At 36.6% G+C, this 15,866-nt stretch overlaps 1 protein-coding gene across 2 annotated transcripts in view; it reads right to left on the reverse strand.

Moving 5' to 3' along the window:
• Positions 1–1,546: 1,546 nt before the first annotated feature.
• Positions 1,547–15,866, reverse strand: part of APLF (aprataxin and PNKP like factor) — a 90,645-nt gene continuing 76,325 nt past the window's right edge. For both annotated transcript variants that reach the window (XM_001491969.5, XM_070235363.1), the window contains 2 exons: positions 6,664–6,710; positions 1,547–2,072 (listed from right to left, as the gene is read on the reverse strand). In XM_001491969.5, the coding sequence (XP_001492019.1) occupies positions 1,870–2,072; positions 6,664–6,710 (250 nt within the window). In that variant the 3' untranslated portion in view covers positions 1,547–1,869. The remainder of the gene's footprint in view (positions 2,073–6,663; positions 6,711–15,866) is intronic.

Consider the following 15,866-nt stretch of genomic DNA (forward strand, 5'->3'; position numbering starts at 1 on the left):
AAGATAATTCATATACCATAAAATTCCCCTTTGAAAGTGTACAATTCAGTGGGTTTTTAGAGCATTATGCAACCATCACCACTAATTTCAGAACACTGTTATTACTTCAGAAAGAAACCCTATGCCCTGGCAGCTGCTAATCTACTTTCTGTCCCTATGGATTTGCCTATTTTGGATATTCCATGTAAATGAGTTCATACAATACATGGCCTTTTGTGTCTGGCTTCTTTCACTTAGCATGTTTTCAAAGCTTATCCACATGGTAGCACGTTTCAATACTTCAGTTCTTTTTTATGGCTAAAAAATATTCCATTGTATGGATATACCACATTTTGTTTCTGTATTCATCAGCTGATAGACATTTAGGTGTTCTTTTTTACGATTATGAATGATGTTTCTATGGACATTGTGTACAAGTTTTTATGTGGACATATGTTTTTAATTCCTTTGGGATATATCTACGAGTGGAATAAGGAACACTTCAAGGATAAATCAGCACAGGAATGAGAATAAGTTCAAAGATTTTTTTCACAGTGTGTCAAGCCCCCAAGACTAAAGGGATATTGGAAGGGGAAAATGAGTTCCCAAATAACAGAAGAGGCAAAGTCAGAATAATAGGTAGTAACAGTCTAGAGAAATGTTCATCTTGTCCTTGCCGTGGTTTAGGACATTTAATATGCGACTACTTGGAAATATATTTAAAAACACTAAGAAAATTATAAATCTGTCTTGTCTTGTATCTTTTAAGACACAAATTCTTAGGTTATCTTAGGATAGAACATATTAGTGTTTAATACTTGGTTAGTGATTTATGATTTCAATACTATAACTACCGCTCTGTATACACAGACCCAACTGTTATTAAAGGTTCTAAACTATATTCCAAAAATCTAAGTCACCCAAAATGAAGAGCATTACAGGGACTAAATTAGTTTAAGAACAGAGTTACAGAGATATACTTCAGAAAACTGGAGAATAAGGGATTTCTTCAGGAAATAAAAGGCCAGAATCTTAAACACTGGCAGACAAATTGCTACTTTCATCTGAGGACAAAAGAACTAACATCATTTGAGAAAATTACACTTAAAAATCATTTCTATATTCTTAACGTAAAGATAGCATGTTGTGAGTTAAAATAATCAGGCAGGACTTTAGTTTGAAAAAAACCGTCAAGCTCTTTGAATTTTTCTACCTTTAAGCTCAGACCTACAGTCAATTACAGCTGTGGGACACAGAATAACATCCCCTGTGTGGGGAACCTTTCCCTTCCGCAGTCCAGCTGAATCCATGCTCAGTAGCCATTTGGTACTAATTTCCCCAAGTTTCCAAGAATGAAAGTAGTAAATGAAATTGCAAAACTCACATCTAGGGTACTAGATAAATAATAGCCACTCTCTGATGGCTGTCACTTTTTAAAGCCTGGTTCTGCTTGAAGAATTACTTCAGTAGCAATGAGAGAGACGTGCCTTCCCACCTGTGACGGAACTGCCTGCTTACACTTGCACAGTGTTCCACAGAGACAGACTCTTTGGAGAAAAGACCAAAGTTTTGTGCAACCTATGGCTTTTATTTTTTATTACCAACACACAAAGGACATGAAAAAATATCAATTCTTTCTCTTTGACTCTCTGTCTCCTTCCTATTTCCAGGTGCTTTTACATAGGATAGAGAAATCATAGCCACAAAACAAATTCCATCCACTCCACTGAAGGTTGACATTTCAATGTTTCATTTGCAAAGAGTCAATAGTAAAGACATAACTATAAAAAGAAGGAAAACAGTTATTGCTTAAGTGCCTCCTTAGTTCCTGAATTTTTTCCCATAAAGAAAGAGTAAATGTGAGCCATATGCTATCACTGCAGAAAAGAGTTACTTTTTTCTTTTCATAAATTTTTTTGCTTCTTTCAAAAGCTCTTCCGTATCTTCCTTCTCTTGGTCTTCCTTTTCTGGTTCCCAGTCAGAATCTTCATCTGTTGGCTCATATTCTTCTTCCTCATCATCTAGAAAGCTGTCATTCAGGTCGTACTCGTTAGGCTGCCCAACATCATCATCTTCACCTGAAATGCTTCTCACTGAAAAATGGAAGTTTGGTACATAACATATCAATCCCACTCAACCTTGGACTGGAGAGGTCTAACTATAAAATGTCTTACTCCATCAAAAAGAATTAATTTTACTTAATACATATCTAACCACTACAAATTTCCAGAAAGGGGACTCAAACGACCATTTATTATTCATTATTCTAACTTCTCCTACCATGAGGCTCCTGAGACTAAAATGTCCCATGAGTAAGGGGCATAGTAATGGCCCCTTAATAATATCATAATTATATTCATGCTACCCTACCCTCTGGGGTGGTAGAATGTATTTTTGTCCCAGTTATTCACTGTCCCTTCTTGTGATATGATTCTCTATTTCCCCACCCCGACTGACAGCAGATTTGGCCACAGACAAGTGACTGCAGGTAGTGCACGCTGCTCCCGAGGAAGAGCTTTGCTGGGGCTCTGCTACTCCTGTTTGCCCTCTGCCAGGAGAACAGCACGGGCCAGACAGGGGCTGATCCTTCAGCCTGGATCCAGGATGAAAACACACTTGGGATGGGGCCACAGCCCCCATGCAGTTGTAATATGAAGGAAAAATACACCTATTTATTGTTGTAAAGCACCAAAATTTGGGGATTATGTGTTATCATAGCAAATCTAGCACAATTGGTTTGATACACCAGAGTCGTGACCAAATGAGAAGAGTTTACATACTTCGGAAAAGTTTAGTTTTATAGATCTAAGATATTCTTACAGTTCATGTTTCAGTAAGACTAGGATTACTATGGCACAATCATTAGAATTTACAGATTTCTAAATAATATTATAATGCTACAATTCTTCTGTCTCCAAATTCATTTCTTCTGTCATCCTGCTTTGTTTTCTTTTCTTTCCAGAGCTGAGCAACAGAGTTGGTTTAAAATAAGGCACTGTGAGAGTCTAGGGTGATGTGGAGCGTTTAAGAGACAAGTAGGAAGAGTCTATCCGGAAATCTTCTGAATGGCAGGGGACAAATTTAAGATACAAGATTTGCTGTTCTCTGTGATGAACAGCAAATGAATGGGTTAAAAATATTAATGCCTGCACTTTTGTATACGCTTTAGTTAATGTCTTCCTAAAATGTTCACACACAATAGACAGATGCAACTTAAATGAAAATCAAGGAATTTGATGAGGAAAAAGGGAGAATGATGACAAAGGAAGTAATTTATCTGTCTTCTTAACACCCACAGCCCGGTACATTTACATTTTTCTTAATACAACTACTTATCCCAGAGAGGATTTGAGACAGCTTATAATAATAATAATGAGGTAATAAAAAAATACAAATAAAAGTAGAAACTAAGAACATAAAAAGCAGAACATAAATATGTCAACCTCGATTTTTAACATAATTATTATAAATTGAGCATAAATTTCTCCCCGAGTTTCTTGGTAGCCAAGGCTAAAAAAGTCTACAACATAACTCACACAGTCCTCCTTAGCATAAGGAACACCAGCTCCTTCAGGGAAATCTTGCATTATACTTATTTGTATACCTATCTTATCCTCTGTAAGCATCTTGAGGGCATGTTTTATGTCGAGCTAATCTCAATTCCCCATATAACTTTTATGACAGAATACATTTAAAAAACATTTGGAGGGTAGTTTGCAGATGGGGAAGAGAGTGAGGAAGAAAGAACATCAATATCTCTATTCTTGTCCATTTTGCTCTTGGAAGTATCTCATATGATATAACTAATGACATCTCAATAAAACGCTTCTTTCAGATTCAGAATTATCTTAGCAGATTTACAAGAAAAACAGACATCAAGCTGAAACAACTCTGGCTCCCCCTCAGACGTTACTGGATGCTCTTTCTGGGTCTCCTTTGCTGGATCTTCCTCCTCTTCCCAACCTCTAAATTTTGGAATACCCAAAGTTTTAGCTGGGACCTCTTCTCTAACACATTCTTTAGATAATTCCATTCAATCTTATATCCTAAATGCCCAAATTTATATCTGAACCATCAAGTGAATTCCAGACTCATTTATCTCCTGCCTATGTATTATCTCTGTTTGGGTGAGTAACAGGCATCTGAAATGTAACATTTCTAGAACACAACTCCTGAGTTGCTTCACCCAAATCTGGTCATTCTTTTACCAGTCTTGAGTATATGACTTCTCCAATCCTCCAACCTTCAATTGTTTTGGCAAGAAACCTGGAGTCATCTTTGGATGTCCCCCACTGAAAATCCAATATCCAATAGGTCAAGAGATCCTAGTGGCTCTACTCAAAATACATCCGCCACTTCTCACCACAGCACTCTAATACCCTGGTCCAAATACTATCGTCTTCTCCCTGGCCTATTCCAATATCCTCATAACTGGTTTCCCTGCTTCCCCTCTAGTCTATTCTCCACAAAGAAGCCAGAAAACCTTCCAATATCTTTCTATCTCACTCTGAATAAGATCTGAAGTCCATACTCGTAGGTCTTGGCCTTCAAGACCCTATACAACTGGCCCATTGCTAACTTTTCTGATTTCATCTGTCATTCTCTGCTTACTCTCTTTGTCTCAATTCCACCTTCTCTTCACTGCTCCTTGAACAGTCCAGGCAGGCTGATCTCCAGGGATGCTGAAGTCACTATTCCCATTGCCTCGCATACTGTTCCCTTGGATAATAACCTGGCTTGCTCTCTTCTTAAGGCCTTTGTTCTAATATCAAATTATCAGAGTCCTTCTTTTACTATCCTATCTGAAATAGTACCTCTTCCCCACATACACACCCTTGCCATTCTGTCCTCTTACACAGCTTTATTTTTCTTCTTAGCAGTTATCACCACGTGACCTCACATAATTGTTTACACGTGTACTGTCCACCTTTGTAAAATTCTACAAATACAGAGCATTCTCTCTATTGTATCCTCAGCTCCTACATGTAGAAGGCACTTAATATATATATTTGTTGAATATATATGAATGGATGAACAAACAAACCATTTGCAAATCAAGGGGCTTTAAGCCTCAGTGAACCCTGGAAATCTTTAGCAACTTATTGGGCAGGCTCATTTGTTGAAACAATAAGGCCAGAGTAATCAGAAAAATCCCATTTGTTTCCTCAAAAAATTGTTTACACCTATAAAACTACCATTTACATTCGATGTTTAAATTTACACATTCATGTTCTTTTAATAGGAGGTTACGAATCTAACAAAACCATCCATAACAGAACTGGCTGTGGCTGGTAGTCAAATTTCATCCACTTTGTTTCACATGGACAGGCACTGTAACTGGGCTGTAAGCGAAAGCACGCGAGGAGCCAAAGTCACGACCCGGGGGGAGTCAGCTCCAGAATTCAGCTCTACGTCCTCTGTAAGAGGTGCCATGTTGACACTTCTTAAGAGGGTTTTAAATGCTGACATGAGATTATCTTTGTGGAATCAATTAATTAATGGACCCTCTTACAGCAAATTCAATTAGTGATTTTAATACTCCACAATACAAATGCCATCTAGATGGGAGTTTACCTTTTTTTGTTCAATTGCCGAAGGTGTTCTTAGAGAAACAGTTTCTGTCTTTCAGTGTAACTGGGTCATAAAGATAACAAGACTTTATTTACTTGGGAAATGCTCTGAATCAGTGTACTTGTTGATCTAAATTATTACACGATTTCCTGAATCATGGGTACAATCTCAGGAAGCAGGGTTCTGAAATAAGTATGACTAGTACCTAACATAGGAATTGGTCCCTGCCTTACATAAATGATACAAAGAAGGCAGAATTTGTTAAAGGGAAAAAATATTAGAGTTTGGAAACAGAAGGTACAACAGACTGATGTAAACAAGACCCATGGACATTTGATAGTTGCTTCTCTGGTGTCAATCTCCCTTCTCCCGTTCCCCTAACTTAAGTTTCTATTGGGGACCCCTGTGGTTCTGAAGAAGGTCACTCTACCCTGGTTCCAGGGGTACAAATCAGTGGTATAGTTATTGGTTCAAGAGTAAGAATGGGATCTAAGATAGTAAAAAAAGTGAATTTCATGATTTTTCCTAGGAATAGTGAGATCCAAAGTTGTATGTGTGTGTCTCTCTCTCTCCTTAGATGTAAACACAGGTGCGTATCGTCCCAGCTGAATAAGGACGCATACAGTCCCTTAGTGGGGAAAGGAGCCAGTCTGAGGATAATAATCACCTCTCTAAAGACAGCATTATGGAAGGAAATTGGGTCCTTGGTGACATTATTGACACTATTAATAATTAATAATTATTGACATTATTAATGAGCCAAAGCAACAAACTTTGTCTAAATCCAGCCCTACTTCTGGACTTTTTAGTTAGAGAAGTCACTAAGTTCTCATTATCATTTAGGCCAGTTTGAGATTTTGTTTTCAGTACATGCAAACAAAAGAATCTTAACAAATACAAGGATAAATACATATTGTTGGATAATGATTGTAGAAAACATCTTCTATTTAAAAAATTTATCATTTTTTTAAGAAAAATCACTAAAATTATCAATTCAACAAATTCACAGAGCAGATTAAAAAACTATTCACAATAACTGGAAACTCTATCTAGGTTTAACAGGAGAATCATTTGAAGGTTTCATTTTGAGTTTTCTGAAGTAAAATGACTTACTTGAAAGTGTACCATGTCTATATTCTATCTTGTGCTGGGGGTTCTTCCTGAAAAAAAAAAAAAACAAAAGAAAGCAAAAATAAGACCTAGTTTTTCAACCACTAGAAATTAATAAAACTATTTAAATTAAACGAGAACACTCACTAACCTACAAATAAAATTAATAAGCCTCTTATTCAAAAAATTTTTTTGCTATTGTTGCTGTAGACTATAGTCATCATGCTGTACAAAACATTTGCATTTGAATTACAATATTTATTGAGTGCCTACTCCATATGAGGCATATTTCTAGATGCAAAGATAGAGTGGTGAACCAGACAAAGCTCTTCCCTCAGGACTTACACTCTAGAGAAAGACAGTATGAGACAAATAAAATATATCACATTCCTAAAATACAATATATTATATTTCTAAAATGTCAATGTCATGTATCACATATATTAAAAAAAAAATGTAGGGGGGCCAGCCTGGTGGCACAGAGGTTAAGTTCACATGTTCCGCTTTGGTGGCCCGGGGTTTGCTGGTTTGGATCTTGGGTGTGGACCTATATGTACTGCTTGTCAAGCCATGCTGTGACAGGTGTCCCACATATAAAGTAGAAGAAGATGGGCATAGATGTTAGCACAGGACCAGTCTTCCTAAGCAAAAAGAGGAGTATTGGTGGCATATATTAGCTCAGGGCTAATCTTCCTCAAAAAAAAAAAAGAAGTAGAGGCTGGCCTCGTGGCTTAGTGGTTGGGTTTAGTGTGCTCTGCTTCAGTGGCCTGGGTTTGTGGGTTCAGATCCTGGGCACAGACCTATACCACTTGTCGACCATGCTGTGGTGGTGACACACAGACAAAATAGGGGAAGACTGGCACAGATGTTAGCTCAGGGCTAAACTTCCTCAGCAAAAAAAAGTAAAATAGTATATAAAATATATAACACAAAATATCAGATACGTGCGTGTGTGTGTGTGTTTAATGTCTAAAGGATATTTTTAAGGCTCTTCTTGAACCCAATACAAAAGCATTTAAGTCATGTCTCTCCAAAGAACTCCAATCGTTATGAGAAAACAAGAAAGTCAATTTGCATTAAGAAATTTATATGACATATTCCAAAGTCAAAGAGAAACTACTGTGTGAATCTCTACTATTGATTATATGTTCTTATGATCCCTATTATTTTATTTGTTAAATAAATGTTTGGGTATCCTATACATACAAAACATTCTCCAGACAATGCAAAATTGCCCAGGCAGCAAAACTCCAAAGCAGTAACTAGTTGATCATGATCCACCTGATGGGGACCTCGCAGGAGACTGACACCGGAAAGCTGGGGTACACTGTCAATAGGTAAGTGCAGAGGTACACAGCTCATATGAAGCTGTTGTGAGGATCCATGAGGAATGCACAATAAGTCCTTAGTCTAAGAGCATGGTAAGTTGTAAATAATTAATGTTAGCCATTGATCCATTCATCATTGGTTCAAGAAATAGTCACCGGGCAATTACTGCATGCCAGGCTGTGTGTCAGGTGTCAGTGACATTTCGTATTGCTAATATCTCTTCTTTTCTGGTAACTTTTCCTACAATATGAGTGTTAAACACAGTACAAGAGTGCAACCACACCGTTAATTAGGGTCATAACTCAACAGTTTTGCAAAGTGGAAAGAAGGTTCAACATGAAATTGTGTGTTTGGGGTAATTAACCCAAATTTGACCTTTTGATGGAAAAGAAACTTGTATGAGAGACATAAACTGGACAACTCAAATGTGATGAAGATAGCTGCACAGGAACAAACCGCAGCGATGACCTGCAGGAAGAGCGTGCCCCCGGACACCCGGCCCAGGTCGCCGACTTGTTCGCTTCAGTCTTTATTAAAGTACATTAACGCGGGACATCGGGGGAGGAAGAACAGAAAATGAGGGACACTAATACCAAAGGTATTCTTCACCAGTAATCTAGAAAAAGACTGCTAGCCATTTGAGATTATTTTCGGTAAACCTTTTTTTTATTGTGGTAAAATACACTGGTAGCTTTTTATTTTGAAAACATTTCAAACTGACCGAAAAGCGGCAAGATTAGTACACTGAAGTTCCATATACCTTTACTGAGATTCTTCAGGTGTAACATTCTACACGGATGCCTCGTTATTACTATCTATCTACAGGCATTTGAGAATTTAAGGCTTTTTCTCCACCCTTTTAAGATACGTTTGCTTCAGGCACCACCAGTCCCATTTTTCCCTGCTTTGCCCTTACCAGAGCAGGATTACTGAAAAGTTAAACATGGTCTTCATTGTTTGCTACTGGAGCCTCCTTCAAAAGCTGCTTTAGAAACTCCCAAATAAGTAAATGTCAAGCTTTAAAAACAGGTACAGAAAATGGAACCAAGAGAGTTAACAGAGACTCAAGTAGGCTTTATGCACCAAACGCCAGTTAAAAGACTGCTGACATCAGTTCTAGAAAAAGATTGAAAGCAAGAGTAACTTTTTAAAAATGCAAAGTGCAGACACAGTATCAGAAAATGGAGTGGGGAGACTGGTTCAGCCTTAAAGTTGCAAAAGGTAGTGGCCATTCTCTGCTGTCTTGGAACAAATCCACAACTGCTCTCGCCCGCTCATCTACACAATCTCATATCAACTAGGAAAAGGCAAGTCTTTTCAGAAGAAATGAACAGGAGAAAAGTTTTACACTTGGATATTCCAAAAAGCAAGAGTAGAAAAACGTATCATGAAAATTTGCACTCAGAACACGAAAAGATCTTCAGCTCCGTGTGCAGATTTTCATCCGCCTTTGAGGGGGAAAAGGTGTTTGAGGCTCTGAGAATAGTTTCCATCCTTTCCTAGAACTGGCTAGTTTCATAAAAAGACAAGTGTAAGACTGCAATAGACCAGAAGAAACTAGTTGAGTTGGTGCTTTTCCACATTTAACTTAGAGATCAAATTTCCAATTTAAAACAAAAGTATTAATTAATATCAATAAAGTTTTTGTTTGAAAATGAAGAAAAAAATATCATCTGAGACAGGTTCAAAAGTTCCCTGTTTTGGATAGTTTCAAATATTCTTATTTGTTGATGACAAATATCACTCTCAGAATAGACTTTATAAGAAAATGAGCCAAAACAGTAAAGATATCACATGCAAAAGCACATACTCAAAATAAAAACAAATTTAGATGTTTTATTTACATGGCAATTTAAATGTTAAAAAAACTTAAATATTCTGAATGTTAAATTCTTAAATTATACTGTCCTTCAAGGTCCCCCATAATCTCAGTCCCAACCTTTATTTGTGGCCCAATCCTTCATCTCTACTGTAGGAGAGGAGTTTTTGATTCTTTGCCACTGATAGGCGCTTGCTCACAGTCTTTTTGCCAAGACTACTCTTCTAACTGCCTAAGTTCAAATCATACCTCCTTCAGGAAGGCACCTCTGATCACCACTGGAAAACATCTCTAGAATGTATTGTCTTTCTCTACCATTTGGTACTTAATTTCTTATACTGTCATTTAAATGTTCAACACAAAAGTGTGTGTGTGTGTATTATCTCTATCATCTGTCAGATGAGCTGTTGGAGGCCATGGGGTTTTTCTTACCTCTTTTAATATATTCTAAAGCACTTACAACAGCACCTTTTATAAGGGGACATTCAACTATACTTTTCATAAATTAATCTATCTACTAGAGTACAATCAACTTTTTTCCCTCAAAAATTTTTAATTAAGCTTTTACATGAATTTCCAAAATGATGGACTCCTTTATATTTCTCTATTTAATAGGAAAAAAAGACATTTGTTTTTGCTACCTTTACTAATATTTCTTAAAAAAATAATTGTTCAAAAGAACTTGCAAGAAAATGTTCAATACAGATCACAGTTTAAAATTCTCATTGATCAGAGGACAAAAAAGTAGTTTCTAATAATTTCTAGACTGATAATGTTTTCTTGAGTTAATATTAATAATTTTTTTTAGTAAATCCTAATCTCTGGATCCTGATGTTTTCAGAAGACTATCCTTTGACACGCAGTTTTTCTTTGGAAATAAGCCAGAGAATGCCTATCCTCATTAGGTTGAAAGGAATGTCAATGTGCTAAAATTGCTTTGCACTCGCACTTAAAAAGTTAATCATCAAAGCACTCACTGACTCTTTTTACACAAACCTAAGACTAAAATATGTTAGAATTTCCTGCCATTAACAATTTATATTACTTCCCCAGGAAACAATGAAAATCTGACAATCACATTAAGCAGACTCCATTGCAATCAGGCTCCTAAGATACTGGCTGCTCAGCATCATAAGACACTTAGCTGGTCAATCAATCACATGGGGCAACAAGGAACACAGAGTCCTCGTATGCTTAAGAGACAGATGCCACTGTGTCTTGGACCTCTTCTCATCTGGCTTGTTAAACTTTCTATCACCAGCATTCTGTCGTGAAAGGGGCTCAGGTTCCAGGAGCAGAAGAGCTGAGTCTGCATTTAAACTACACTGTTTCCCGGCTGCACGTCAGAGGAAGCTCTGTGAACCAAGTCTCCACTTCGTCACCTGTGAAGCAGGGACGACTCCACCTACTTCCCACAGCGCTGGTCCAAGGGTCAAAGGAAGTCATGTGTGTAAACATCTGTAGGCTATTAAGCATTTACAGGTATCAGCTATTTTTATAGAAATAGAGATCAGTTTTACTTTAAGATAGCCAACAATGTCTGGAAACTCTATGTGCCAATAAAAGAAATTGCCAATTAACACTACATAGCTGAATTTTGCCTTCAATAATACATACAATTATTATGGTTAAATATTTCCTTGATCATACTTCACACATTTATAGAATATTTTCTAACATTTGCTTATGCATATCCTATTTTCAACCATACGTTATTTCATAACAAGGCAGAATATCTTTTTCATATAACCTTGTTTTAGGCAAAGTGGCAAGTCTGTACAGCTCTTTGGGGGCATTTGAGCATTTGAAATAACTTTCAAGGACAATGACAAATTCCACCCAGGACTTTTTTCCTAATAATGAATGGAAATACTTACTCAGAGTTCATGCATAAAAGACTTACATCAACTCACAACTAGAATATAGAACTATGTACCAGGGGGCTTTGGGGAGATGAGGAAAAAGAAAATATTGGCAACAGATGTTAGCGTAGGTGCCAATCTTAAAAAAAAAAAAATTTACATCAACCTTTTTCAAAAATGGCATTTTCTGTAACTCAGCAGGTTTCAAAATCCTTTCTGTTTTTTTGTTTTCATTATTGTTAATTATTAATGGAAATTTTGGGGTTCTAAACATAGAGCTATACACCCATAACCACACCAGGTTTTTGTGAGCTGTTATATTTTAAAATACACATTTTACAAAACATCTCTGATTTTAATAATATAGATATATGAATAACCAATACATATCTGAAGGAAGAACACTCCAGGAGGAAGAAACAGAAAATGTCTTTAAATTTGCTAAGGCCCTGAGATAGGAAACGAGCTAGGGTATTTGGAAAAACACACAGACTAGGATAGCTCCAGGGGAATGAGTGAGAAGGAAAACAGTAGGAAAGGAAGTCAGAGAAGAACATATAAGCCACGGTAAAGAGTTCTGTGGGAAGCTACTGGAAGACTCTGAGTAAGAAAACAACATGATATGACTTATTTTCAGGGAATTACCCTGGTTGCTGTGTAGAAAGTGAACTACAAGAGGGCAAGAGAAGAAGGACGGATATCAGTGGAGAAGCTACTGCAGAACGTCAGGTAAGAGATGATGGTGGTTATGTCTAAGACAGTAGTACCTCTACCAGTACCAGGAAGTAAGAAGTGGTCAGGTTCCTACTATATTTAAAGGCAAGAAGTGAAATGAAATGAAGTGGCAAGAAATGGCAAGAACTGCTGATGGAGTGAATCAAGACTGCTGCCTGCTCTGGGGCCTAAACACTATGAATGGTGAAGTCATCTACAAAGCTGGAGAACATTTGGGAAACAGTTGTTTTCATGATAAAAATCAAGAGTTCTGTTTCAGATGTGATAAGTTTGAATTACCTATTTTACCACCAAGTGGAGGCATTTAAACATATGAGTCTGGAGCCATTAAATTGAATTCAATCACCTAGGGAGTACAAACAGAAAAGAGAAGGGGAGAGATCAGAGACCCGAGCCCTGTGCCTCCACAATAATCACAGGTGGAGAAAAAGAAGAGGAGACAGCAAAGGCCAAGGAGGAGGAGCCAGGAATATAAGTGATCTGACTTTATGAACCTGAATATATTGCTCTCTGCTCTGGACTTCCCCACTAGTGACTGGAGGCCCTCAGAGCACAAATGATCCAACCTCTGTGTTTCCCACGTTTTCAGGAGGAAGAGAAGCCCAGGAAAATCAAATGACATGCAAAGTTATGCTACAAATCGGCGTAACCATAATTAGAACCTGGTAAGAATTAAGTCTGCTGATTAAAAAACCCATTCTTGCTCCATCATAAAGAGCTACCTAAAGATTAACTAGTCAACAGTAATGAGAACAGAATAATAATTTTTATTTTTGCTTACTTCCAAAGATTTGGTAACTTAATACCAAAATTTAACACTCAAAATTTTAAATGAACCTAAAGTACTGTTTTACATCAGTTTCTATAATAGTGACTAGTACTTTAGATGTTCAATATTTGCTTGATGAATAAATGAGGATACTATATTTTTGTTTTCATTCCAAAATAATTTATCTTGCATTTTTGAAATTCAACACATTTTAAAACCTAAAGCAAAAACATGAATCCTATGTTGTCAAATATCTAAGTCTCAAAACCAAGGAGAAATAACAAATATGGTCTTTATCAAATAATGAAAAAGTAAACCAGCATAAAATAGAAAGTGGTCAATTTGTTAATTGAAAATCATTACAATTTACTCTTTTTGCCAAAAAAACTCTGAAAATTCTTTTAAGATTTTATTTTTTCCTTTTTCTCCCCAAAGCCCCCTGGTACATAGTTGTGTATTTTCAGCTGTGGGTCCTTCTAGTTGTGGCATGTGGGATACTGCCTCAACATAGCTTGAATGTGTGGTGCCATGTCCGCACCCAGGATCTGAACCGGCGAAACCCTGGGCCACCAAAGTGGAGTGCACAAACTTAACCACTCGGCCATGGGGCTGGCCCCTGAAAATTCTTATATATATACAGTAGTCCCCTCTTATCCATGGTTTTTCTTTCCATGGTTTCAATTACCCACAGTCAACCAAGGTCTGAAAATATTAAATGGAAAATTTCAGAAATAAACAATTCATAAGTTTTGAAGTGTGCAGCATTCTGAGTAGTGTGATGAAATCTTGAGCTTTTCCACTCCATCCCATGAGGGACATGAATCATTCCTTTGTCCAGTGTATCCACACTATATACGCTACCTGTCCTTTAGTCACTTACCAGCCATCTCGGTTATTAGATTGATTGTTGGGGTATCACAGTGCTTGTGAACGTTCAAGTAACCCTTATTTTACTTAATAATGGCCCCAAAGCATAAGAGTAGTGATGCTGGCAATTGAGATACGCCAAAGTGAAGGCGTAAGGTTCTTCCTTTTAAGTGAAAAGGTGAAAGTTCTCAAATTAATAAGGAAAGAAAAGAAAAGTATGCTGAAGTTGCTAAGATCTATGGTAACATTTATCACATTATATATTATGATTGTTCTATTTTATTATTATTGTTGTTAAGCTCTTATTGTGCCTAATTTATAAATTAAACTTTATCATATGTATATATGCGTAAGAAAAAACATAGTATATACAAAGTTCAGTACAATCTGTGGTTTCAGGCATCCACTGGGGGTCTTGGAACATATCCCCAGCAGATAAGGGGGGGTTTACTGTATGTGCAATTAACACTAAACATAACAAAGAAAAACAAATTTATTACTATGAAAATAAATGCATATTCAAATAAAGGAGAAAGAAAAACAAAACCAGAGAAGACATTCCGGCACATTTTGTTACGGCTACATGAATATAATTGATGTTGTTACTGCTATTTCTAAATGAAGTTCTAAAAACATTATAGCCAAATCTTAAGCAAAACTGTGTAGCTAGTGATTAACATTTAGTCTCAGATATTTTCTTCTAAGATTATATTCTTACACATGATCAAAGAACTGTAAGCATGGCAAACAATGGTAGGTTACTTCCTCTATGCCGATCCTATAAAAATGGATTAAGATGCTATCCATTTTGATTATTCTTAACTATAAATAAAATGATTGATAGCCTCATATGATTCATTCTGGGAATCTCAACTACCAGGCAACTAAACTTTCCCCATTGAAACCTATTTATTTTGCCTCAAATAACATGGATTTATACTAAACACACATGTTCCTATTTTTTATTAAGCAGTTTATAAAAATCGGTATCTTGAAGTTTGACATGTACATCTGCATAGTTATGTGCTGCATAACAATGTTTCAGTCAATGACGAACCCCATATATGACGGTGGTCCCATAAGATTAGTACCATAGAGCCTAGGTGTGTAATAGGCTATACCATCTAGGTTTGTGTAAGTCCACTCTACGATGTTCGCACAACAATGAAACGGTCTAACAAGGCATTTCTCAGAATGTACCCCCGTTGTTAAGCGATGCATGACTATATACGATCAATTAAGACAATAGTATAATAACTTGGAACACTTTTCAAAAATAAAAAAGGAAATAGCAAAAAAATTTAGATTACAGCTAAAAACCCAGATTGGCAAATAACAAGAGATGACAAATTTACTTACTATCAAATATATGTTTTTTAAAATGAACTATGCTTGTGGCAAAACACTTGTGTTCTTTCACACTATACAGATCATGGTGCAGATTCATCACAATGAGAGCATTTAGAGTCGATGACTGATACACTTCCTTACGTCAGCCCTCTTAGAAGGTATTATAATTAAAAAAGAAAAGTAGGGCATTAGCTTCTGAAAAATATCAAGGCATCAACATTGTTGTTTGCATAAAACATGCCTGCCTAAGGTTTTATAAATCCAAGGTAACATATGTGTTTGACTTGACTTTACTTTTTCACTAAGATTGTTGAAGACGGATTCCACTCATTTTAGTGTGTGTGTGTATATATATACATATATGTATGTATTCTAAGTTTAGTGCTTAATTTCACAAGCAACAACAGGAGTAACGCACTGCATAAAATCCTATTACGCATCAGAGGAAGTGAATGAGTCAGAAGCAGGCACAGCA

The sequence above is a fragment of the Equus caballus genome, chromosome 15, assembly GCF_041296265.1.
Source record: "Equus caballus isolate H_3958 breed thoroughbred chromosome 15, TB-T2T, whole genome shotgun sequence".
NCBI lineage: Eukaryota > Metazoa > Chordata > Mammalia > Perissodactyla > Equidae > Equus > Equus caballus.